Raw genomic sequence first — 27,327 nt, 5'->3', positions numbered from 1 at the left:
CAGGGACACCAGTGACGGCCCTGGCCTGCGGCCGGGGGTTCCTAACATACACCCCAGCTGGAGAGTCACCTGGGCGTGTTCAGCCCGCCTCCTGTCCTTGGACTCCCACCCAAACCCTCTGTCCCTGACTGCGAACAGGGGCGGCCTAGAGAAGGGAGCCTTTGGAGCAGCCCCTGTCTGCAGTGCCTCCCGGGGAACTTGGCTTCTCTAAGTTTCTGAGCAGCAGTGAACATTCACCAGGCCTTGGCCATGGGTGGGAAACCAGGTTGATGCAAGGATCACCATGGAACCACGTGAAATTCCAACACCCTCCGGTGGATGGTGAGGGAAAAACAGAGCCTCAACTTGACTGAAAGGGGCCTGGCCCGTCCCACGTAAACCACAGGGTCTGCTGCGGTACCTGGACTATAGCTGTCGCTCCCTCTTCAACTGTCACCTCCTCGGGGACACCTTCTCCAAGAGCGCCCCAGGCAACATGATCCCTGCCCCCAGATCACTCAGAGCTGAGAAGCACTGCCCAGCACAGGGCGTCTGAGCTGCAAGGTGTCTGCGCAGCGCCTCCAGGCCAGGACCCTGAACGTCTGTCTGCTCACACTTCAGTCACCCAGCTCACATGATGGGGCAGGGGCATGTGAGGAGCGGGGAGAAACGGAGGACCAGAAAACCAGAATCCGCAGAGCGCTCTTCAACCTCATTTCAAACGTACAAGCACCAGATCTTTAATTTGAATTCATTTCCCCCCCAGTACTTAGGCAATAAAAAATAGCAAATAGTTCAAGAAATAAGCCAAGAGCCCAGAAAACCCCAAACCTCAGCGCATCCATCTCTGGATGCCCAGGGACTGGCAGCTGCACATCCCTCCCACACCCCCTCCCCCAGGCGTCCATCATAAGCCATCATGGGGCCTTTCATCCTCAAGCACAAGGGCCAGCAGGCATTCATTTCTCTTCCTCAATGCACCAGACCTCCCCATTTCTTTATTCTATGTGGCTATTATCGCCAGTCGTGGGGACCGAGATGACTATGACAGTCCTGATCTCGTAAAAAGCTTATAAAACACCTCAGATCAAAACGGTTAGTTATCACAGTACTGCGAAGGGCACAGGGCAACAAGTTGCCTCATTCATGGCAGATGAAAGGAGAGATTGGTACTACCCCTCTGGAAGACAGAGAACAGTATGTGTCAAGTGTAAAAGCGAACAGACTTTTGGACCCAAATTCTAATCCTCTATATTTATTCTACAGCTACACTTGCATGTAGGCAAAATGACACAGTCTGTTCAGATTACAAACGGTACTTCAGTGACTATCGATCGAGGATGGTTTAAGTAAACTGTATCTAGTCATAACTAGATACCATAACTAGGATACCATGGAACCAATGCAAAGGAATGAAGCAACTTCGTATCCATGTCCTGATGCAGAAAGACTAAGATACTGGCAGGTGAAGTAAGAAAACGAGGTAAGGATGGTAAGGTAAGAAGGGCATACATAGTACAGTCAGCCCCCGTACCTGTAGACTTGGAACGCAAGGATACAGAGGGCTGACTGTTCCATTTCATATAAGTGACTTGAGCATCCTTGGATTCTGGTATCTGCAGGGGTCCTAGAACCAACCCCCCACAGATACCGAGGGGCGGCTGTATATTATTTGTATGAAAATGAGTCTCTGCACACGTGCAAGTGAGCATGCACGCCTGTGCGTGTACTGACCCTCTCTCGAAGGACGCGCCAGAGCAGCAACTACCCGTGGAGGGAGCCGGGGGGCTGGGGGACACGGATGGGGAATGTAGGTCTCTCACTGCTTGCCTTTTATGCCAAGTACACTGGTTACCTATTTAAAAGGATAGAAAACTTAAATCGTTTCTTTATAGTATAGTATGAAGAGGGAAGTGCATAGAGGTGTAGGTGGCAGAAGCCTTGAGGCCCATTCCCTCTGCTGAAGGTGGAGGCGTGAGGTCAGGACTTCAGAGAAGCAGCTGTGGCTGAGCCGCAGGGGGTAGGGCCACGTGGAAGGGGGAAGGCGTAGCGGCCGAGAAAAGCCCGGAGAACGGCCCTGCAGTAGGAATGTCACATGGCTTAAGACAGAATGAAGGGTTGTGTGTTTTTGTAGAAGGCAAATGGAGCGTTTTAAGCAGGAAAGGGCCCGAATTATGGTGGGGAGGTGAGGGGTGGGTGAGAGAAGGAAGATGGAACGTCGGGGACAAGATGCATTCGGAGCTTGCGTATCAGTCCAGGAGACTGGGAGGGGCCTGAGCGGTCACTGGGCGTCGTAATGGAGAAGGAGACTCGAGGGGGCTCTCAGAGGCAGGGGACACCCGTGTTTCTAGTTTGATGAGCTAAGGTATAGCAGTGCCACACAGCAGGGAAGAGAACTCAGAAACAGGAGTGGGGGAGGGAACTTAGTCTCAGACCTGTCATCTAGAGGTACTGACGGACACAGGAGTGAGCTCCGAGGGGCGGGGGCTCACAGTGTGACAGTTATCAGGCCACAGGTGAAGCAGAGGCCCCAGTGGGGGATGAGATGGTCCGGGGAGGGAGAGCTGAAAGAGGGGGAAGGCCAGGGGTTGCTTTAAGGCCTGCAACTGCAGGAAAGCAGACTTGGCAGGCTGCCCTGGGAGACTGGCTCCATCCAGCCCGGGGCCAAAGAGTAACTCAGGATCTCCCGTGAGCTCGTCTAGACTCTAATGATGCCCCAAGCACGAAGCAGCTGCAAGAGAGGAACAAGCACGGTCTTCAATCTGCCAAGAAGGAAAGGAATTCGATCACCTGGAATGCTTCATGCATCTCTCACTTCCAAGAGTCAGCACCTAGCATGGCCCTGGGAACACGGAAGCATGGAGAACAGGAAGTGCAGCATTTTCAGTACGTGCACTCGCCGGGTGGAGGCAGAGCGAGGCGCCAGGGAAGATCCGGAGTCCCCACCCGGGGCTGCCGCCCCTCTCCTGCCGCATAGGTTGGGATGTGCGCCTGTGCTCAGGCTCGGGATGACGAGAGATGTGGCACAGCAGGCGACCTGGATGCACCTGTACGTGGGAGTCCTTTCCCTCCTACTCGCCAGAAGGGGGCCTGGACCCCCGCTCCTCATGCACCCTCGATTCAGGACCCATGAGTTGACTCCCGCCGGTCCTACCCTGCGCTCCTACACGCGGGGCGGTCCACGCTGCTCTCTGGGAGCCTTCCCCACAGCTCCTCCATAACCCCTCATTTTACCCTGAGCTCACTATTCTTCTAAGTCAAGAAAGACCAAGCCCAGACAGCCCCCAACCCCGGGGCGCCTCCTAGCGGACGTCCAGTAGCACACGATGGCCACCTCCCAAGCCCCGCCCCTTCTCCTGGGCCCCTTCGGCTTCCCTTCTTCCTCCATCTCCTGGAGCAAAGCCCAGGGTTCTGGCCTTGGCACTTGCTCCCCCTTGTTCCGTACCAGGAGTCACCTCCACAAGGCACATTCTGAGGTCTCTGAGCCTTTGACCTCTTCTCCCAGGGGCCACCCTCAGGTCCCACCCTCCCTTCCACGCAGACCCTCTGGCAGCACTGGACACACTCTCCTGGGACACTGAGCGCCATGACCAAGTCTGCCAGGCGAGGGACTCCGAGAAGCGCCCCGTAAAGCCCGCCTATGCTACGTGAAGTCACACACACACGGAGAGGCCGGATCTACGTATTTTAAATGCTGTATTGGGCAAGGCTGGACCTGGAAGTCAGGTTTTTACATGGTAGTTATCTAACCAAATCCTACATTTCAGCTAAAAAAGGCCCTAGAGATGTCCAACGGATGCCGAAGGCGTTCTTCACGTTACTCCGAGAGGTGCTGAGATTTGGGCCGTGTCCACTGGGCTGACCAGAGGCAACAAGGGTGGTGGTCTCGCCTCTTCTCTGCCAGTTCCGAGGCTGTGCTGAGGCCAGGCAGCATCCACGTGCCCAAGCCTGGTCGGCCAGAAAAGAGAAAAATCACTAACGGGGAAAAAAATTCCTCTCATCCAACCTATAAATTTAAGCCCTCAACTACCACAAATGTTACAAACTTATGTACCTTGATTTGATCCCAACCATGAGCTTATCATATATTATAAAATACAAATGTAGTTCAGGTAGAGATAAAGGCTAAAAACAAAAGCACCCCTGGTTGTGTGCTCCCACAGGGCACAGCTCTGGGGAATTTACACTTTCAGAAATCCCAAGGCCCAGTGCAAAAAGGCAAGGAAAAACCCACTTTGTATCAGGGTGGGGTATTGCTTTGATGGAGGGTGGAGGGTCAGAAAATTCTTTTGTTTCCTATTTTATTACATCAATGGCTTGAAAATTTTTATTTAACTTCAGCAAATATTGGAAATAGAAAAATGAATTCTGCCGAATTTCACAAATAAAATTTTCAATCTCTACTAACAAATGTTATCGTTTGATGGCTAAGCAATTATAATGCTATGAACATTCACCACAATGAATGTGCTGAAATAGAAAACAGGCAAAAAGAGACATTAAAATATTACTTACAACAGCATTATTACAACATATTTTCTTTAAAATTCCAACATGGATTTTTATCACTTCAAAAGATATACAGCATTTCCATTATATTTGCAAACTTAACCTTATACATCTTTTAAAATCTTGAAAAATTCTTAAGCAGTCTAAAAAGCACTTAGCAGAGTTGGTAAGTCTACGTAATGGACTACTATCCCCTCCAGCATCCACGTGAGCTGAGGAGAGGGCTGTAAACACTCAGTACCACACAGCATGCATAGGCTATACTGGCCTTCCTTCTGCTGCACTGCGACGTTACTGCGCTTGCGCTTTACTGTAAGTAGGGAAAGCTGCAGAGATCCAGGGAGTGGCCGAAAGAGTATTTGTTTTTGAGCATTGCACAAGATCACTAGATTCCAATTAGCTAACCACCTTGAGTCAACTTGAGGCCAAGTTTCAGTTGGTTTTAAAAGCTTGAATCCTGGGTCACTTGATTTAGATCAGGCTAGACAAGAGACATGAGGCTCTCGTGTGGGCTGGCTCCATCCGTCCTCTGCTCATATAAGAAGGGATCCAGTTAGTGTAATGCACTATTTGGCTTATTTTTGGTCTGTAATTATACCAATAGTACATCTGATATTCAGAAGGACAAAAATAGGGCATAGTTGAAACTTAAAGTGACAACGAGCACACTTAGAGTGGTGTGTGATGGTTGAGAGAACTTTATACGCACAGAAAACTACTGCTTAATTAGTCCACCACAGTAAGCTTTTAAAACTCAACTATTTTTTCTTTTTCATCTTTTGATTAGAGGTTTATGACTATCAAAAGCCACCTTGAGGACCTGGTGTCTGGTAGGCACGAATGTACCAAGACGACACGGGGGAAGCGGGGCGCGGAGGGGGTCACACTAACCTCAGGCTCCTGCTGACACCAGCACCGACCTGCACCACTGCTCACCTGATCAGCACAACTGAGGCAGGGCTGCTTCCTGGTTAAAAGACCTATATTACAGAATCCATCACTGCTTATGACCAGTCAACACAATATTCAAGTAACAAGGTGTTTAAATGAATACGTGAAAAAAAATTTTACCTAACGCTTTACACATCTACATAAAATTAAATAAAACAAACTTTTAATGCATATGCAATACAACTTATATCTTTTAGGATTTCTAAACTAACAGTTAAACTACCATTTGCTTCAATGGTACTATATTTTGCACAATAACTTATACTTAGGAGAAATTTTCCACAAAAATATATATATAATTATGACATTCACATTGATAATTTTTAAGAAGACAAAGCTTAAGTGAACATTGCATCCAAAGCAGTTGTCACTGTGTACCCCTTACACATCCAAACACAGCCTGCTGACGCACCGAAGTCTTGATATGTTAAAAAGGGTCTTCCCATAAAATAAGACCAAATCACTTGGCTTCTAAAGCTAAGTGATTTCTTGCATTTACAACATCATTGCAAAGACAGTGTAATGAAACGGTTTAAAACACAGTGCTCTCTTACGCATGAGGCTACAATGAAGGCAGTCGGGCAAAGAAAACTGTCTGTTTTCCTTCTGGCAAATGAAAACGACATGCCCCTCCCCCTCGGAGAGAAAGCCGAAATTCAGCTGCTGTGATAGCAAGTACTCCAGCACGTGACTCTTCGGGACTGGGGCCCACTTGGTGCCAGGAACCAGGTAAGGGGATGTCTGAGCACAGACAGAGGCCTGGCACTGCCGGGATGCCTGCCGCGCCACACGGGACCCAGCACCAAACCTTCAAGCACTGCCAAAGGGGATCGATTCTTAAGGAAAATAGCCTGGGGGTGAAGAGAGGAACAGCAGCTCTACTGGCAGGGAAACCACTGCAGCAAATTGCCTACTGTTTCCGTTAAGAGGAAGGAGGTCTCGAGAAGAAGCAAGGAGAAGCGAAATCTTCTTTCAGGCCTAGTGTCCCCTTTAAGCGACGTGCAAAACTTATGCCGCCTCTTACCCACGTTTTTCCTGCCATTTTCCAATTACGCAGCAGGCTCACGATAAAAACAAAATGAGCCCTACGCTGTGACTAGTGTTACCGTGCCGGCCCGTGTAGGTGGGAGCCGCGAGCTGTGATGCCCCTAGCCCCTCTCACGCTCTTCTTCACCAGCTCCTGATCAACAGACACCTCTCGCAGGGACAAGTGTCGAAAACCGGCAAAGTCCCATTTCACTCCCCTTTCGAATGACCTTTCTCCAGATTTCAAAAAAAGAAGTACAATTCCAAACAATCTAGGTTTCTTGCTGACCCTCTTCCTAAAGAGAAAACCAGCTGACTTAAAAAAAAAAAAAAAAAAGCCAAAGGTGCTTGGGAGGCAAAACACATCAAATTTTAATTGCATATTTCCAATTCTTAAGAATTCTGTTTATGCCTTAAAGCATCTGCAATTTTTTTTCTTTTTGGTATTGAAAGCACGAAAAATATTTAGATGATGCAAAAACCAACAACAAGAAAAGCTCCTTCAACACATTTAGTGCAGGCTGAACCAACCGTGGGATGGGGAATGGGTCACATTAGAGCACACCTCGCAGTCTACCCTCAACCCCTCAAGAGCCCACGGTCTGGCAAGAGAATAAAAGTGATTATGGAAGTTTTAAACATTTATTAAACATTTGTAATTGTTCCCAGTCCAACCAAAGGCATTACATACCACTTCGCAGACTGTTTCTTTCCATCTTGGTCTCACTAGAGCCAATAACTGATCACGTCTCTGCTCTGTACTATCGATATAATATTGAGAGAGGATGGTGCTCATGTGCTCACATCAGTACACGACGGACACAGAGGCTATGTGGAGTGACATGTGAAAGGCCAGGCACACCAACAGGACGGGGAACAAACAGCATGTAGCTTTTATAAAACCATCACCAGCTATTCCAACGCCCTTTATTATTGCCCTAACCTGACATTTAAAATCTGCGCACTGGCAAGAACCTGCAGCAGGTTCTCCCCGTCTCCTAATCTCAGTGACGTCATCTTTGGCAAGCAATAAACTTTAAAGAAGAACTAAGACACCGAAACAGAAAAAGGGTTGAAAACATGGTTGCCAAAAGGAGAAGGCACCAATTCCAAATGTACAAGCACCAGGTACAGTGGTATAGACCAAATCTCTTGGAGTTGGGCGGTGGTACGGGTGGGGGGTCAGGAACAGACAGGGTGACGCCCATCCTGGGGTGACGATCTGCAGGTTGGCGGCACGAAGTGTTGAGTCCACGTTCCTCTGAGCTACAGTGTCCAAGGACAGTTGCTATGAATGAGCTTTCTACCTCGCGGGAAGGGAGAAGGGAGAAGGGAGAGACTGAAGTCAACTAAATTTATAAACCATAATTATACTGACATTTAGGGAAATATGAGTTGCGTCAGGCTGTTTGGCACGATAAGGGTTATAATGCAGTCTGCCAATATATTGTGATTTCCAAAGAAGCATGATATCACTTAGGTGGATGCCTCAGAAAAGAACAAAGGAAACTTCCTAGAAGGCCAATGGGGTCACAGTTACTCTGAAAATTACATTATGCACAAAGTAGAGCTTGCAGGCCATGCAGGAACAGAGTCACGCCTTCCGAGTCGACTACCTGTTCTGAAGCCGCCGACGGGGAAGAGCTGCTGTTGGTGGGCCGGGGCTCCGACTGAGGCGGTGGTCCCCAGGGTCACAGGAGGTGGGCAGGCCACGGGACCCCCCTCACTTAGGCAGAGCGAGAGACGCAAAGAGCTCTCCGGGAAGTGGCGCCAACACGGAGGAGCGAGCAGAGAATTAAGGCAGATGTAGCACAGGACTGGAAGTGTATGCCTTTTTGGTAATAGCTGCTTGTCCACAGAGATGTGATGCAGATGGCTAGGTGATGTCTTGTGATACCTGAATCCTGGATAACACAGTCGTCCATACCAAGTGCTCAAAGCCACCAGAGTTTCTCATGAGGCAGATGCGTATCTGACGTCAAGAACAGAAGCAGCCTGAGCAGAGGAGAAAAAGCAGAATCAAAGACAGGTAAACAATATAGGGGGCTTCCCTGGTGGCGCAGTGGTTAAGAATCCGCCTGCCAATGCAGGGGACATGGGTTCGATCCCTGGTCTGGGAGGATCCCACGTGCCGCAGAGCAACTAAGCCCGTGAGCCACAACTACCAAGCCCGTGCACGCACCTAGAGCCCGTTCTCTGCAACAGAAGCCACCACAATGAAAAGCCTGTGCACCGCAACGAAGAGTAGCCCTCGCTGGCTGCAGCTAGAGAAAGACCGCACACAGCAACAAAGACCCAACGCAGCCAAAAATAAATGAAAATAAAATAAATAAATTTATTTTAAAAAAAGACAGGTAAACAATATAAACTGCTAACTCCGGTCTGGTGCAGCCCAACCCACCCTGCCCCGCAAACACAGGGTCCCGAGGCAATGCCTGTGCTGAGGCCAGGCGGACGGACAGACGGAGGGCGAGAGTGTGGCCCCTGCGGCCACGTGTCTTGGGTTCAAATCCTGGCTCTGTCCTTTCTAGCTGTGTGTCCTTGGATGAGGTATCATTTCTCTTTGAGCTTCAGTTTCCTCATCGGCAAAATATACACAATAACGATGTCTACTTCACAGGATTAAATAAGAATCCCTGCAAAGGGCATATCGGCACAGTGCCTGGCAAACAGCAACACTCAGGTGTCCTAGGACCCGCCGGAGGGTACACCATGGTGCCTGCCCCGTTCAGCAAACAGCCACCAGAACACGCTGGGGTACAGACGATACCAAAGATCGCGGGATCTCCTTAGAAGCTTCAAAGGCATTTCTTAACTCTCTGCTCTCATTTTTTAAGACTGACTTCCAGACCCAAGCCTAAAAGTCATAGAGCTCACTGCTACCCCCGTGGTGTCTTACTTCTAAGGAAACAGCTGAGCTAAGAGTCCAGAATCTGAAAGCAGCTGCGCCTTCAGGTGAAATCCCAATTTATGAGAACGGTCATTAGTCAAATAAGATTTCTCCTCACTAGTAATACACTCAATCATCTATAATTTTAAGCGAGAATGTGTATCTCCAATTCAGTCACTTTTAGCATCCCTCTGTGCTTTTCTGACACCTCCCCGTACTCTATCCTTGGCCACCCCAGAGAACTCTGAGTCTCAAAAACTCAACCCTCTTGGGCTGCGGAGAGAGATCTCCCTCCTTAGCTCTAAAGGAAAAAAGCCCGCAGCTGACAGACCGCTATGTTTCCAGAACTTCTCAAATCTGATGGCCTCCTCCCTGTCTGTACTGCATAAATACATAAAACCCGAGGGCAGGCAGGACACCAGCAGACATCTTTCTCAGCAGCTGGATTCCAAAGGATAAACAAGAATGGGAAATTACAAGGACACTAAGTTCTGAGCACTGATTAGACAGACAATTAACCAGTTCCCTTAGGCCCTTGGTGGACACAGAGACGCAGCTGGTCCTTACAGATTAATTTCCTTCTGCAAACTAACATATGGAGAACAGAAAACCAGGGTGGTGAAGCAGGAGGACTGGTACCATAAGAAACATGAAAAGAAAGGGAGGGACTTCCCTGGTGGGTCAGTGGTTGAGAATCCGCCTGCCTGTGCAGGGAACATGGGTTTGATCCCTGGTCCAGGAAGATCTCACATGCTGCAGAGCAACGAAGCCCGTGCGCAACAACTACTGAGTCTGTGCTCTGGAGCCCGCGAGCCACAACTACTGAGCCTGCGAGCTACAACTACTGAAGCCTGCGTGCCTAGAGCCCGTGCTCCGCAGCAAGAGAAGCTGCCGCACTGAGAGGCCCACGCACCACAGGAAGAGGGGCCCCTGCTCGCCGCAACTAGAGAAAGCCCGCACGCAGCGACGAAGACCCAAGGCAGCCAAAAATAAAAATAAAATAAATGTATAAAATAAAAAAATAAATAAAAAGGGATAAAGAAAAGGAAATATAGGCATGCACGTGCGTGCACATCTGTGTGTGTGTGTGTGTGTGTGTGTCAGAGAGAGAGAGAGAGAGAGAGAGAGTGAGTTAGTTTTAAATGACTAAAGAAGTGAAAAAATTTTAAAGGAGCTATAAAGATTATATATTCGGGTTGAGTTAGATAATCCCATTCCTTCTGAAGAGAAGGCTGGGTAAACAGACACAGGGAACATCAACCATCAGAGAGAGAAGACGTGCTGCTGGGTGGGGGAGGTCAGCTATGGACGAGCCAGGCAGACAGGATGAGGGGACTCTGATGTGCCATCAGCACCGCAAGTGGACCATGAAGGATGGAACTTCTGGACTAACAAGAAACGAGGAAAATGTAGCTGACTTAACCTAAGCTAGTCAGTCAAAGAGCCAGGCCTAAGAAAATCATGACCCTGGGTCCTAAATCTACTATCTCATTTTTTATGCTAACCCTGCTGAAGCTGGCTTTGATTAAATTTGAGAGGCAGGAAATCTGAGTTTCCTATTATTTCTGCTTCCTGGGACTTAAGTCAGAAAACATACTTGGAAGAAAGCTTTCACTCTCGCAAATTCTGACATTCTTCCCCCAGTAATCCTCATCTTTTCAGCGCTTCCTAAATTGAGTCCAGGACTTCAGGGAAATTAATTTGTTGCTAAAGGGGAAATTAGCACACAGACAAAAATCACTGCCAACAGAGAAAAACACCTTTGTTGTACTCATGTGCTATCCTGCTCCATGGGCAGGCCGTGCCTGGGTGTGACGCGAGGACCCCACTCACATTGTCAGTACTATAGGTTTTGTACACTTAACTACAAAGATTTTCTGGTAGAAGGCTCTAAAGAGTCTAATTCTAACAGAACTAGTGTTTGTCTCCTGACAGGCCTCGCAAAGCCACTCGCTGGGTGCCCTCTTCACAAGGCTCTCCCCCGGGGGTGGGGGTGGGGGTGGGGGGAAGGGCAGCACGGGCAATGAGGTAACTCCAAATCACTCCTGCCTCATTTGGGGAAGATGCTGATGAGAAAGTGATAGCAAATTAACCCTTAAATTGCCATGTCAGTGAGCAAATGCAAATGTTAAAGGCAGCAGCAATGAACTCTTGGCTCCCAGCCCTGCCTCAGCATCCGTGGGCGGGGGGAGGGGGGAGGTAAATGTGCAGAGGGAGGGGCAGCCTCCACAATCTCCCCCATCCCGACCTCCGCTGCCCGGGCTGATGAAACCCGTGCCACCACCCAGGAGACGACCAGGATGCCAGCCTCCACGCAACCCAGGACCTACAAGTGTCGTCATCAGTACTCCAGCAGGTCAGCCCCAAGGAGCAGCACGGCAAGCGGATGTGGAGGCAGACACACCAGGAACCTGCAGGCTCCCCGGTGCGCTCGTAAACCTCACGGGAGATGACAGCACATTTCACACGACTGAGCTTTACTGATACTCAAGGCACTTCTAACTTACGGTTTTAGGGCAAAGCTGTCATTGTGTTTAAGGAAATATTGGTACTGTGGAATATTTTGTGGCCGGAGGAAACCAGGATGGAATTAAGAATTTGTCCAGAAATTAAAATGTGAATAATATACGTAGTGACCAAAAAGTGACTGAAGTCAACACATGTTATTATGGTATTTACAGGTAAAAGTCAAGTTACTGACATAGCTGAAACCTAAAAGTATTTCTACAGCTGGAAAAGGTCATCAATGAAGACACTAACCGGAGAACTGAGTATGAATCTGGCAGAGATCAACTGTTTCAGACTTACCTCGTCTTCCTCTTCAGGCATCTTGACAGAATTATCCGGGGACGTTACAGGTTTCTGGTTACTGGGACCATTGGTTTCTTCCTTCCCATGTTCTGCCTCCCATTCTTGTAAAACTTCATCTATGTTGAAGCGGCGTCGATAATTTACAAAAAAGTTTTTCACTTGTACCACTGATTTGTTCCCAATCACATCTGAGATTGCCTGAAAATCTCGGCCGTATTTCCTGATGGCTAAGGATGTAAGAAAGCATTTTTTTCAACACGAGAAAAATAATAAAAAACACACACACACAATTGAGACTTACCCCTTACCCCTGAAACACAGAGGCTTTCAACAGCAGGTACTATCTTAGCGCACTAATGGAAAAGAGTAGTATAGAGTCCAGTGTGGATGACTGGCAGAGACACTCCGTGTGACCCTGTCACGCAGGGTCTGTACCTCCCTGACGTATGTCGCATGGTAACTGAAGTCACCCAGCAGTTACCCTATGCCATGGACATCCTACACTGGCCTCTTCAGGGTCCCCAGGACTAGAACACCTCCAACCATACAACCCCAACACGCGAGCTGTACTTCCTGACTACTCAGAACCCAACGAGGAGCTGCTAAAGTGAAATACACCTTTAAACACGGAGGCTCCCAGATTAATTTTTACATCTTGTGAGACATGGGAAAGGAAAAAAGTAAAGCCCAAAGAGAATGCAGTAATTTAGCTAAAATGATGCCCACTAGAAGGACGTAATCCTCCAAGAATTTGTTTCCACATGAATGATGTGCTGGGAGCAGGATGGGGTATAATTTTTTCCTGAAAGCGACTGCTGTTCCTAAACCTTTATTTTATAAGAACTTCCTCCTACCTTGTACGGCGAGAAGCTGCTCCTCTGTGGTCCAACGTGCGTTACATTTCTGAATGACCTGGGTATCCAAATGAGTCCTATTAGCATACTACCTTTAGAGATGAGTATGTCCTTATGAGGATTAATGAATCTTTTTCTCATATCATAATTTTAACATCAACTAGGTTTATAAAGTTATATCTACACCTTCCCTTCTAAGAGATGTGTACTGGAGACACAGACAGTAAATTCTTAAACACGTAAACTCAGGTGTGACTTCAAAGATGATGTTAACATAATCCTACCTCTGGAAGTCGATATGGTTCTATTCCACCATCAAGTTTTTCTTTTAGAGCACTGTTCGTCTGTTTAATATTCTGAATCTAAGGGAAAGAAGATTTTCATTTTTAAAATGAAACACTTTTATAAAGGTATGAAAAGAAGAGAGAACTGAGAAAGCTAAAAGAAACAAAAAACCAAGAGGAAAGAAGTTCCTAACCTGTAAGGTAGCCCAAATTTGAGGTCCCTATGGTATCCTTTGAGAGCAGCTAACTAAGTTCTTTAATTGACTTGCTTAGGGCACCGGACAAGAGACAACCAAGACGGAAGGGATGGTGGTAAAAAGGTGCCTGCGCACACAATCCTAATGCACCAGCTCGGCACAGGCGACCGGGGCCACAGAATGCACAACTGCAGTCTGACACAGAAGACAATGCCTGGGTTCCCACCACACAGAGCTGAGCTGAAGAAAGAGAGCAGGCAGAGTGAAGGCAGGACAGCCTCACAGCCCCGAGCCCCGCACGGACGCTACAAAGGGCAGAAGCCCCACCTGCAGGCTTCTTTAACGGGGAGGAGAAAAGAAAGCAGTATGTCAGTTTTCCACAAGTCTAATTCTGAGCAACAGTAACTTCATTTTCTCACAAATTACCTTTCCCACATTCTTGCTTTGATTCAGTGGACCTTTCACTGTCCTTGCCTAATCAAAAGAAAGACACAAACAATAAATACAAACCACTCAATCACTCCACAGCTGCTCTTTAATTCTGCACTCGCTCCTGAACAAGCTGGGTCACAGGAGGGGGCCCTTCTCTCTCAATTCTAAGCAGAGGGGCATTTCTGTGCCTAGCACTAGCCCTATCATTTTTCATTCTTCAATAATCACTTGAGCAAATAAGAAAGCAAGCAGAGGAACACATTCATTTTCCCAAGTAAAACACCAAAAATATTCATGAGCAGAAGGTGCCCTTGAAAGCAGAAATCCTATTAAGGCAAAGGAAGAAAAGCAGACATTTTAGAGATAGGGAAGGGGTGGGAGACGAGTGGAGATGGTGGTTCACTTTTTTAGTAAATCTCTCTCCTCTTCAAAAAAAACTTTTTATACTTATACAGTTTTTTAAAACCCCACTTTCGACGACTTACATTTCATAGATTTCCAGTTTCACAGATCCTTTCCTCCTTTGTTTTACTTCTTCTAAAAGGTTTAAGGGGTCGGGGGGTGGTACAGGAAAAATTTTCTATGCTATGGGACCAGTGGGCAAGTAAATAAGACCAGCACTTTTAAGAACCAGAAATTGACCCTGTCTGCCCTTACCAAGGGCCTCAAAGTCTGCCAGAAATACAGTCTACTCCAAATCTTTTGTAACGATGCCACATCAGAACATAAAAACAACTGAAAAGAAAAATACTGGAAACATGCACAAAATTCACTCTACAGTAAAACCAAAAACCAGGACCTTGCTTTACTGAAATTTGTTTTAGTTTATTTTGAAAAGGTACAGATCAGAAGAAAATACTTGAAATTTACTCACAGTAAGTAATTCCAAGCTCTCAGACCAGCATAAGCTGACAGAACTCTCTCTGATAATGAAAATATTCTAAACTTGGGCTGCCTGACAGGGCGGCCACCTGCCACACGCTGCTACTAAGCACCTGAAAAGTGGCTTATCCAACCGAGGAGTCACATTTTTAATTTTTCCAATTTTAATTAATCCGAACTAAAATCTAAAGACCACACGTGGCTACCACACTGAACAGCACAATCTTAGACTCTTCTCAGAGCTCACAGTTACCAACAACCCACAAAATACCCATAAAATACTGCAAGGCACTCGGATTATGCTCCCTGAATTCCGAAAACTAGGCCTAGAAACTTGACAGGGAATGAGCAAATTCTCAAAAGTCAGGGATCTAGACATAACTGAGCTTCATAATTATTATTCATGGTAAACCTTGTTTCATTTATAGCAGGGGTTGGGAAACTATGACCTACATACCAAATCCAGCCTACTGGCTATTTTTATAAATAAAGTTTTATTAGAACACACACACAAAAAAGTCAGGGGTATGTCCACTAGAACATATATTCAATTTCATGCCCCCCCACCCTCTCCCCCCTGGCATTCCAGTTACTCTTATATGTTAGAAAGCTGGGCGTGTGTGTGTGTGTGTGTGTGTGCGTGCGTGTGTGTATCGCATTGTGATTAAGTGATTAAGTAACAGGCATTTTCCAACCTGTTTAACACATACATTTTCCCTCTAAAATCAATGGATAAAGAAGCATTGAGATTAAATGAGTGGCTACAAGGTGAAACACCCACAAATCCTGAACTAAAAGTTAGCTCTATATTTTCATTTACCTACGTGTCTGCTCCTAATCATTTTCCAAATTAGCAAATGTCCAATGTTTACTAATCAGAATAAGAATAGGGATTAGTTGCCAGCATCATGCCAATCGGAAAGAAGCCAGAGTGGCAACAAGCTGGATAAGAAACAGGATACAAAAAGTAACCAGCATTTAAAGAAAAAACAAAAAAAGCAGTTGACTTGGCCTGGTGCCTTACCTAGAGCTCCTGGCTGAACACAACTTTCTTTTTCTTATTTTATTGGGTATTTAGTGATTCTTCTCTAAGGTCAGACCACTTCATTCTCTCCACCGGGAAAGACCTGATGCAACCAGCAGTGTCTGCTGGCTAACCTGACGGCCGTTCCCAGCCCCCTTCTCACTTGTATCTTTGACAGCGGCTGACGATTTCCTCAGTGCTAGGAGGAGCCGGGCTGCAAAGCCCTGCCACACAAAGTCCAGGAGGTTCTGGGAAAGCAAAAGCTTTTCCTCCACTCCCTCTTCTTACTGCCCTGAATGCAGACACGAAGGTGACAAAATGGCTTCTGCAGCGTCCAGTGTGAGGCAACAAGCAAGATGAAAAGCCTAAAAGCTAAGAATGGTGGAGCAGGAGAATCTGAAAGAATCTGGGTCCCCAAGAGCATCACTGAACAGAGGAACTAACGCCAGCAATCACTGATGTTGGAATTTCTTGTTATTTGTTAAAAATAAACCCTTCGCTGTCTGAGCTGCTGTTAGTCAGGATTCCTGTCCTCATCGGATGACGGTTTCCCTGGCAAACAACCAGACATGGGGGCATCCAGAATAGCATGCCCACTGTGGGACTGACCGCCATGTGCATCTGAAGGGCAGCTGGCAGAAGCCCTAAAGGCGGTGGAAAAGTAAACAGCTGACCTCACCTCTTAGTAAGTCAGCCTCTGAGCCTTCTCTCCAACAATGTCAACTCTGAGCAGCTACCTTCAAATAAAAAATTCCTGCTCTTGACCCTGGCTCTGAAAACCAAAGCCTCTTTATCTATCATACTACAAAGTCAGTAACACCTCTGTAGAAGAAAGGGTCTCTTTCCTTCTTTGACATATTGACACCGAACAGCAAGCGTCAGGAACTCACTCAGCAGAGGGGATTGAGGCCCCTCGGAGAGGAAGGTGAAATGCACAGAGGAGCTCCCAGCCCCAGTCACAGAGCTCTCCCAGCGCAGATGCAGCTTACTACGACGCCCTCACACATCCTGTAAGATCAGGCAGGCAAGGATTAATCTCATTTGAAAAAAGAGGCCCAGGAAGATTAAGTGATTCTCCTAAGATTAGAATGCAGCTGTGGCAGCCGCAAGCCCGCAACTCCGAGGGGCGCGCCGGGTCCTGGTCTGTGCAGCCTCCTTCACCAGGGGACAGCCGGGGCCACAGACCCCACCCTTCTCTTCTCAGCCCTGCCAAGGCAGCCATCAAGACTGACAAATCAAAGGCGGCACGAACTGAAAGTGAACCACCAGTCCATAATTCATCTTGCATTTGGGGTCGGGGGGAGGTGACTAACGGAAGGGCAGCACTGGGCTGCTCGGCTAACTTTTGGGTTTGACTTTTACACAAAATCAGACGAAAAGACAAGGAGGAGCCATCTCTCACACGAAGCACGAATGATCAGGAAAGGATGCGTTTTAAAAACAATACTCTTGGGGCTTCCCTGGTGGCGGAGTGGTTGAGGGTCCGCCTGCCGATGCAGGGGACGCGGGTTCGTGCCCCGGTCCGGGAAGATCCCACATGCCGCGAAGCGGCTGGGCCCGTGAGCCATGGCCGCTGGCCCTGCGCGTCCGGAGCCTGTGCTCCGCAACGGGAGAGGCCACAGCAGTGAGAGGCCCGCGTACCGCAAAAAAAACCCAGAAAAACAAACAGAAAAACCAATATTCTTTACAAGAGCACCAGAAATGTACCAAACATGTAGGAATAACACTAGTAAAGGAAATACAAGGCTTATTCATAGAGAATGACAAAATACTGGAAGAAACTAAACATCTAGAGAAGTGCAGGGATATATCATGTTCATGGATCATAAGATGTTAATTCTCTATATTGATCTATACATTCAACACAACCCCAATCAAAATTCTAGCAGAATTACTATTCTGGAAATTGAGAAGGTGATTCTAAACTTTATATGAAAATACAAGGGCCAGGAATAGCCACCTTGGAGGACTTCTCCTACCACACATATCCATTCATGATTATGTATTATTAAGACCATATAGTACCGGTGAAGAATGGACAAACAGAACTCCAAACCTGACCGATACACATAATGGACACCGGATTTAAGACAAAGGTCCCACAGCCTTACAACAGGGAAAGGGTAGTCTTTTTTAATGAATAATACTGGGTAAACTAGATATCCGTATGAAAAAAAAAAAAATTTGACCCTACATGTAACAACATACAAACAAAAACACTGCCAGGTAGACTGAAGATCAAAATGTAAAAGGCAAAACAACACTTTTAAGATAGTGTGTAAGAGTATCTTCGTGACCTCAGGAAAGGTTCTTAACAGAACTCAAAGAGCACTAACCGTAAAAGACAAGAATGAGAAACTGGACTACCTTAAAACTAAGAATTTCTGTTCATTAAAAGATACCACTAAGAGGGCTTCCCTGGTGGTGCAGTGGTTAGGAATCCACCTGCCAATGCAGGGGACGAGGGTTCGAGCCCTGGTCCCGGAAGATCCCACGTGCCGCGAAGCAGCTAAGCCCATGCGCCACAACCACTGAGCCTGCGCTCTAGAGCCACAACTACTGAGCCTGCGCGCCTACAGCCCGTGCTCTGCAACAAAGACAAGCCACTGCAATGAGAAGCCCGCGCACCGCAACAAAGAGTAGCCCCCGCTCGTCGCAACTAGAGAAAGCCCACGTGCAGCAACGAAGACCCAACACAGCCATAAATAAATAAATAAATGATAGATAGATAGATAGATACCACTAAGAGAGTGAAAAAGAACCCCTCAGAATGGGAAACATGAGACCATTCCCCCAGCGCCCCCGTAAGTCCACCATGAGGTCACACAGCATGGTGGAGGGGAGGGCGCTACTGGCATCCAGTGGGTCGAGGCCAGAGATGCTGCTAAACATCCTACAAGCAGCAGAACAACCCCCAGAGCAAAGCAATTATCCAGCCCAAAATGTCAACAGTGCTACAACTGTTGGAAATCCTGATGTGGTGCAACCAAAACTCACGTAAAGTGACATGACCACTTTGGGAAACTGTCTGGCATTGTTTTCTAATGTCGGTCATATGCACACTCGATAACCCAACAACTGCACTCTTAGGTGTTATCTCCAACAAAGATGCACCCACAACACACCCAGAGGCACATAAAACAACGTTCCTATCAGTATCATGTGTAAGAGTCAAAAACGGGAAACAACCCAAATGTCCACTCAAAGTAAAATGGATCATCTGTTGGGTATTTATACAGCAATGAGAAAGAACAAGAAGTATGGCTGTTACCTGGATAGATCTCACACGCTGAGTAAGAGCCAGGCACACACACACACACACACCCCTACTTTATCATTCTGTTTATATAAAATCAAAAACAAGATAAAAATAACATGGTTTTAAGTCAGAACAGTAGCCACCCACCGGGAGAAGGTGGGTAATGAACAGGGGGCATGAGTGAGGCTTCTGAGGCAACGACGCATTTCTCAAGGGTAGATAAAGGGGCTGTGGAGGCGATGCTCCACGTCTTCATCCAGACAGAGGTTACTTGGGTGTGTTCATATTATGACAAGTCATTGAAATCTGTATCTATATCGATATCTGTATAAAATTTCAACTTCACAGTTAATTTAAGGGAAAAAAAAATCAACGGGCCTAAGATCTTCTGTCCAATTCCTTAGAAACAAAATGCGCTTTTGAGATTTGGGGAAAGAGAACATCCAAGTGAGTGAGAAGTAAGAACACGTCTAAAGTGCAGTTAACTCTTCACCCAGGACTGGGCTCACGGGTACCTGTCGTTTGATTGACACCAGCTCCATGTCCAGTTGTCTCAGCACCGTGGTAGCAGCAGTGGCATTCGCAGAAACAGCCTCCACGTCTTCTTGAGAAAGAAACATTCCTTTCGGAGGTTTCCTTTTTGCTCTATTTTTAGCTTGTGTACTATGTTTTTCTTTTTTGATCTGAGGAACTGTCTCAGTAGGGGGCACCTGCATGACACACATATTTGATAAATGAGAAACTAAAAAAACTAAAATGCCAAATGAACAGTAATAAGCATATTTTCTTAACATGGCTCCAAACAATCTAAGACAAATACCACGCCATATCATAATTACCATCTACAAGTTCTAATACACAGTTAACAGACAAAAACACTGGCTACTGAACTTTGGCTAAATAAACACTTCAAAGTGGACTCCATCCATTTCCTTCCTATACAGATACATCCTTATTCTATAAACCTCTGACAAGAAGGATTCCCAGCTTCCTGCAGGAACACAGGAAGAAAAAATAACCTGTCTTCCCTTCTGGTGAGCTTTGTATTTATGAATAAGGAGTTATTTTACCCAAACAGTCCCTAGCAAATGTAGATGGACATACGACCACAGACAGAGAAAAGAAAAAAAAATGATTCAGCACATGTATAAGGATCCACTTAAATTCTTTAAATCTTTATAGATGGTTATAAAAATAAAAACTTCAATATGAAACTTGTTTATACACCTTTTCGGTTTCTTTCTTTGGATGACACAACTTTTAGGGCAACTGCGTAACTTGCTTCAAAAACTATATGCTGTCATTTAAAAATGCATGACTGCTGCTTATTTTTTTAAATGCTTTCTCTAAAACCAAAACCTCTGGAAAGAAATGAAATGCAGTAATATCTTGGCAAGGAAAGGATAACATCCTAGTGGCAACCATTTTAAGAACAAGAAGTTTTGGTTAACTGTTTATAATTTCATCTTGTCAGTGTATTAACACTGGCTGGTAAAGCTAAAAATACATTCAGCTTTTTGCTTCATATTTTAAAAGACTGAGATAAAAAGGCAATGCAAACCACGATGGTAGCAATAAGCTCTCAAACAAGTGGTAATAAACAACACATAAAAATATAAGTAGACAATAAACTATGTTCTGCAATAGCGCTATGCTTTCAGTAAAGATCACCTATTGACCATGTGTCTGTTTTTTTTTTTTTAACATCTTTATTGGAGTATAATTGCTTTACAATGGCGTGTTAGTTTCTGCTTTACAACAAAATGAATCAGTTATATATATACGTATGTTCCCATATCTCTTCCCTCTTGCGTCTCCCTCCCTCCCACTATGTGTCCGTTTTAATAACATTTTAGTAGGTAAAGAAACTGAGATTTAACCATTTTTTTTTTTAAATTAGAAACTGCTATATAAATAACAATTACAGAAATTAACATAAAACCAAGCCTCTTTCATTTAAAATGTTCCGTTGAAGAACCTAATAAATAACAATGCATCAAAACAAAGCTTACTAAAAATTGCAAGTACAATTTGATTTCCCAAAAAGCAATGTAATTTAGCTAATCCTTAAAATGATCTTGTTATTTGGGCACTCATATAAATCACTGGTAAGAGTGCTATCCAGAAAGAATTACCAGTTTCCTATTTGATAATATATACCATACCAAAAGAAGCCTTAAGAATATATCTAGAACACTTTGACTCAATAATTCAACTTCCAGAAATTAATTCTAATGGGAAAAATTAAGTGCACAAATATGTAGTCATGAGATCAGCATTTCAGCATTACTTACAGGGAAAAAGACTGTAAAAACCCGTATAAGATTAATTAACTCAGTTATAAAAGATCTGTAATGATGGAATAACATACAGCTATGCATACAAATATGTTTGACATAAAAATATGTTCAAGGTTCCGTATTGACGTTCCTCAAGAAACTAAAAATAGAGTTGCCATAAGATCCAGCAATACCACTCCTGGGCATATATCTGGACAAAACTATAATTCGAAAAGATACAGGCAGCACCCCTATGTTCACAGCAGCACTATTTACAATAGCCAAGACATGGAAACAACTTGAATGTCCATTGACAGATGAATGGATAAAGAAGGTGTGGTACATGTATACAATGGAATATTACTCAGCCATAAAAAAGAATGAACTAATGCCATCTGCAGCTACATGGATGGACCTAGAGATTATCATACTAAGTGAAGTAAATCACAAAGAGAAAGACAAATACCACGTGATACCGCTTACATGTGGAATCTAAAATAGAACACAGAAGAACTTATCTACAAAACAGAAACAGACTCAGACACAGAGATCAGACTTGTGGTTGCCAGAGGGAAGGGGGTTGGGGGAGGGATGGACTGGGAGTTTGGGATTAGCAGATGCAAACTATTATATACAGAATGGACAAACAACAAGGTCCTACTGTACAGCACAGGGAACTATATTCAATATCCTGTGATAAACCATAATGGAAAAGACTATATACATAAAACTGAATCACTCTGCCATATACCAGAAACTAACACAACATTGTAAATCAACTATACTTCCATTTAAAAACATGTTCAAGGCAGAGTAAATTTAAAAGGTTATAAAATTATATATTAAGATCCGATTTTATATTTTTTAAGCATACAGATTCAGAATTATGTATAGGCATATATATTTTACAGAGGAGGTCGTCTGGAAAGAGTCACCAAAATGTTAATAGTGATATGGGTGATGAAATGATAAATCATTTTCATTTTTCCCTTTTGTTTAGCTGTATTTCCTACATGTCTATAAAATCATATATTATTGGTGTAATTTTAAAGTTTAGGTATGTCTAGACCCTTTCGTTTTTCTCATACTTTAGTACCTTTTGAGATAGAAAACCTTTTCAGATTTTACTGAAACTACAGACTCTGTCTTTAGAAAAACACTTATGTGAACACATGTAAAAGTCATGCCCATGCTGGGATTCCATACTCCACCCTGAATGAGGGGCTGATGGGCACCAATGGGCTGAGGCCCTCTTTCCTCAGCTGTGGTGGTGGCACCCATCAGGGAACTGCTGCAGGCAGCTCTGTACCGTGGGGGTACCCAACTAGGCCACAGAACCCTGGTCTACCCGGAGGGCCCTCGGGGACCCCACATATGCTTTATTCAATTTTTATGAATGGGCAAAATAATGCAAGACTCTAACCCCCATTTCAAAAGGCTAAGACCGTCCAGACACCCCATTGTTCTCAGTGGACAATTTACAATAAGTAAATGTTATAGATATACCCCCCCCAAAGTCATGTATAATTGTAGGGATTCGTGGACCTCTTGGATCCAGAGACTATAAACCCTTGGCATAATGATTTTTAAAACGTGAGAGATTAAAACTTCACCATGATCCAGAGGGTGCAGGCCCCGGGCACATACAGAAGGAAGGCGGCCACCAGAGCCGAGAGGAGGGGCCGAGCTCGAGCCCGGTCCTAACAAGGCCCCTATGTAACCTGCTGAGCGAAGGGCCCAGGAAAGAAGGCAGTGAGAACTGTTACCCTACATAAAAACTTTCCTCGTTGATGCCATTTTTTCCTTTAAGGCTTCCTTTCTCGTATTTCTTAGCAAACAAAATTCTAAGTTCTACAAAGCAAAGTTAGTATTGTTTAAAGAGCCATACCATGATGCCTTGTACACAGCACTTAATATATTAAGTAGAATGAGAAAAAGGAATGTTTTACTTATGAAACTAGTAATGAAATTTATTTGTCTTAACAGTACTGGGGGAAAAAAATACCTCCTTTTTGCTTTCCTTGTTTTGATCAATCTCAATGTCAATGGCATTATTTCCATTTGTTTCTTCCAGTTCATCCTCACTGGAAGACAAAAACAAGTTACTGAAAGATTATTTTCTACTAATTCTATTTAATACACAAATATAAGCAATATATTGATTTAATGACAGATGTAATACAAAATTAGTATATGTTTTCAGAATGCTGAGATAAATACATTTTTACAATTCAAATAAAATACCAATTCCATAGCTCTTTTAGTCTAAATGATTAAAAAAGCTATTAAAATGGGTTTCTAACTCCCAAACCAGGCCTAAAACATTGTCGCTTTATTATTTGTCAAGTGTTTTCTCTCAACTAAAAATGTCAAATTTAAGACATTTACTTTAATTCTCCATAAGTAGCTAATGGAGGACCAGGACATGATCATTAGACATAACTGAGAAATTATTCAGGAATAAAGCCTGTCGTATTGGGAATAAATTCACCAACAAGTAAAAATCCATGTTCAGGTCCCACCTGTCTACTCACAACTACACAAGTCTGAGAATGGGAGAGGCTTTTTGGTGGCCCGAATAACTGGTATTTTAAGTTAATTTTAAAAAGAACGCTCGCAAAAAACAAACAAACAAAAAAGAACGCTCGCATTGATATGGTGCATGCTTTTGTTTATATCCTTCCATGCAGTATTTCTTACTTAAAAAGAAAAAAAAGGGCTTCCCTGGTGGCGCAGTGGTTGAGAGTCCGCCTCCTTTTGCTTAAAAAAAATGTGAAAGCGAAGGCCCACAGCAGCCAGGCAGCCTGCCCCAGTCTGCCTGCAGCTAAAGCCAGCTGAGCAGTGGTGGCAGCAGAACACTCAGGGTTTCAAATGTCAACACCCACTTTGTCTCAGGAACCCATCCCACGTGACGCACCCACTGTGCTCTCCTTCTCCCCCAACCCACCCCCAAGGCCCACAGTGGTAAGAAGTTCTGGCTGAGGAAAGCATGTCTGAGAGGAGAAAGAGCCAGGGGTGGAGGGAATTTTCCCAGGCCCTGCCGTTCCTTTCACAGGGAGGTCCCGTTAGAAAGACAACAATCTCTCAGGTGCTTCTGCCGTGGCCAGGGTGCCCCTCCTCTGTTTGCATCCTGACGGCGTGAAGGTGCACCGGGAAGGCAGGAGCACCCTTGTGCAGATGCAAAGTGAGAACAATGCCCTTATCGCTTCATCCTCAAGGATAACAAATCCCAATCTTCTTTTTTTTAAATTTAATTCTGATTTCAGCTTAGTAAACCGCACTTGTTTGTAGTAACAGACTTAGTTTATAAACAGTAAACTAGACCTAACATATAAAGGAAACAAGGAATTTTAATCAAAAATTGCTATAACACTAAAAACAAATTCAGTAGAGTTTGCTACTTTTCTTTGGTCACAAAGAGTACTGATCCATAAATAGACCCACTAGTTATGTATGTTGCAAACTAAAAAATATGCAGATGTGTCAAGGTCAACAATTTTATAGAATCTTATGGTTGCAAAGAGCTTCGCAGGTGTCTCCAAAAGTGATAATTCTCAATCTGTCCCCACAGGTTATTCTCTTTCATTTGAAATCATAAGATACTCTCCTAACACAGGGCCACAGAGATCATATAGTTTATACTTCTTCATTTTATTTTGTATTGTTAATTTATAAAAATAATATATTATAGAAAATATAATTTTTAAAAGCCACCTATATTCCCACTACCATAAAACCCACTATGTTTGTGTGCTGCCTTCTAGACCTGAAGCATCTTCATTTTAGAGCTGAGGAAATAGAGGCCTGGAAAGGAGTGACCCAACCTGCCTGTGAGACCATCAGCAGACCCTTCAGTTGAGACCAGAACCCACTTCTGCGGGTGAGCAAAGGCTGCTTCCCTGACTCTGCTGTATGTAAGGCTGAGGGCGTGATGGTTAAGGTGCGTCCTATGCACTAAGCTGTCCTTAAAACTAACCTCCTTATTAAGAAGTCATAAAATGTTCCCCTCTCACTCACTCACATACACAAAATGGATGGAAAAAAAAGGAAGAAGGAAATCTAAACTGTAGATTTTAACATACCAAACATAAAAATGTCAACTGAATCCTGCAGAAGCACACCAAGTAAATTTCAACATAAGAAGAGATTCCTTTTTACTAAAAGAAGACACCCTTAAGGGGCACAGAGGAATGTGTTGGAAAGTTCACTCATTCAGAACAAAGTGTGCTGACTGCAGAGTGGTGAGAAAAGACACCTTTAGAAGGTAGCACTCATGCATTAACACAGCTCATGAGCATGGAGCTGAAGAATATTTGTGTATGTTCTGGTTCCACCAGGAAGGAACTGGGGGAAATCCGGTCCCTCTACCTTTCCTTTGTGTACCCACCAGCTCTTAGAAATGCCGGTGCAAAGATCTCCAAAGGGGTGAGGCACCACCCCGCGTGCATACTGACCTTTCCTCCCGCTCCCGTTTCTGTTTCCGAGCGTGGCGATCCATCACGCTGGTTTTAGTCCTCGTCTTCTTCCAGGAGTAGTAAAATTTCACCAGGCTTGCTATAGATTTATCAGGAAGCTAAATACAAAAAATGAGTTGGCTTAGATTTAAAGCTAATCTTTAAAAATCAAATGTGTGTAGATATATTTCATAAGGATCACTCTCATGTATTCAGAAATGTCCTAAGTCACAGCCATTTTTCTCTGAATTCACAAAAGAACTCTCATCGATACATTTTCAAATTACTGAAGTGTGACTGTAAGTGAAACTTAGCCCATGAAAGACTGCAGTCAGCTTAAGATGAATCAGAGTTTTCACACGACTACAGCTTCTACCATAACTTCTAGGTTATTTTTTTTTAAATTCATTTTAGCACTAATGTAACCGTCAGTAAGCTTTCACAGTAGGAGTCCACCAAATACCTTTCTAGAAGTGACAGGTCAGCAAAACTCCCCAGGGAGACAGGGGCCCCATGATGTTTGGCCTCATCCACCATCAGAGACCCTTTCTATCAGAACACTCTGGGGGGACTTCCCTGGTGGCACAGTGGTTAAGGATCCACCTGCCAATGCAGGGGACATGGGTTCAATCCCTGGTCCAGGAAGATCCCACATGCCACGGAGCAACTAAGCCCATGCGCCACAACTGCTGAGCCCACGCGCCGCAACTACTGAAGCCCGCACACCTAGAGCCCGTGCTCTACAACAAGAGAAGCCACTGCAAAATGAGAAGCCCGCGCACTGCAACGAAGAGGAGCCCCTGCTCGCTGCAACTAAAGAGAAAGCCCGCGTGCAGCAATGAAGACCCAACGCAGCCAAAAAAAAAAAAAGGACACTCAGGGTCGTCCCGACAAGAGGGGTGGGGTGGGGTGGGCTGAGGTACAGCTATCAAGCTGGGAGGTGCTAGGGAATAGCTCACTCTTGTAATGTGAAGCCTCTCACGCACCCAGTAGCTTGCAGTGAGCTGCTTTATTAAAAACGGGAACACTCATGCTCGAGGATGACAGCCCTAACCCTTCAGGTACATTGCGGGGCCGGGGGGGTTGGGGGGGGCACACAGTGAATGGTCTCACCTACTCACCATTTGTTGGATTCTATGAAAAGTTTTCCCGTGAAAACTAAAGGCTTGCTCAAATAAGACTTTATCTTCCACAGTCCACTCATCTGGGAAGGGGGTAAAGTTGGGCAAATCAGCCAATGATTTTTCAATATTATGCTTATGCCAAAAGAGCATCCCAAGAGCCTAGAAAAATAGTATCAGTGAAATTTTTAGACCAACAACATGACTGACATGACTGAAACATTAAAGTGGAAATGAGGCTGGCACAAGAAGAGCAAGTATTTCTTCATACCCAGACAAATTCACAAATGGTGAACCCACGTACACTGCTAAGTGGCAGACGCTGATCCGTGCCCTTTTGTACACTAACTCATTTGTCTCAAGCCCTATGAGATA

General features: G+C 45.0%; 1 protein-coding gene across 6 annotated transcripts in view; it reads right to left on the bottom strand.

Moving 5' to 3' along the window:
• Positions 1-3,658: 3,658 nt before the first annotated feature.
• RCOR1 (REST corepressor 1) overlaps positions 3,659-27,327 on the bottom strand; it is a 120,474-nt gene continuing 96,805 nt past the window's right edge. The window contains exons 5-14 of one of the 6 annotated variants that reach the window (XR_002644866.3): positions 26,953-27,114; positions 25,832-25,950; positions 23,383-23,461; positions 19,614-19,808; positions 13,928-13,975; positions 13,305-13,382; positions 13,021-13,078; positions 12,164-12,393; positions 5,380-8,460; positions 3,659-3,927 (exon numbers count right to left, since the gene is read on the bottom strand). Coding sequence is in view for 4 of the 6 variants with exons in the window: in XM_022576035.3 (XP_022431743.1) it covers positions 8,419-8,460; positions 12,164-12,393; positions 13,021-13,078; positions 13,305-13,382; positions 13,928-13,975; positions 19,614-19,808; positions 23,383-23,461; positions 25,832-25,950; positions 26,953-27,114 (1,011 nt within the window). In the remaining 2 variants the exon portion in view is untranslated. Of the gene's footprint in view, positions 8,461-12,163; positions 12,394-13,020; positions 13,079-13,304; positions 13,383-13,927; positions 13,976-19,613; positions 19,809-23,382; positions 23,462-25,831; positions 25,951-26,952; positions 27,115-27,327 lie in introns of those variants that run through there. The other 5 variants (XR_016392281.1, XM_022576035.3, XM_022576037.3 and 2 more) reach the window with 5 other exon arrangements.

The sequence above is a fragment of the Delphinapterus leucas genome, chromosome 2 (genome assembly GCF_059928025.1).
Source record: "Delphinapterus leucas isolate spDelLeu-1000000601 "Yukka" chromosome 2, BTC_Dleu_Yukka2, whole genome shotgun sequence".
Classification (NCBI taxonomy): Eukaryota; Metazoa; Chordata; class Mammalia; order Artiodactyla; family Monodontidae; genus Delphinapterus; species Delphinapterus leucas.
Note: the sequence above shows the minus strand (reverse complement) of the source record. Positions and strands in the feature narration are given on the sequence as shown.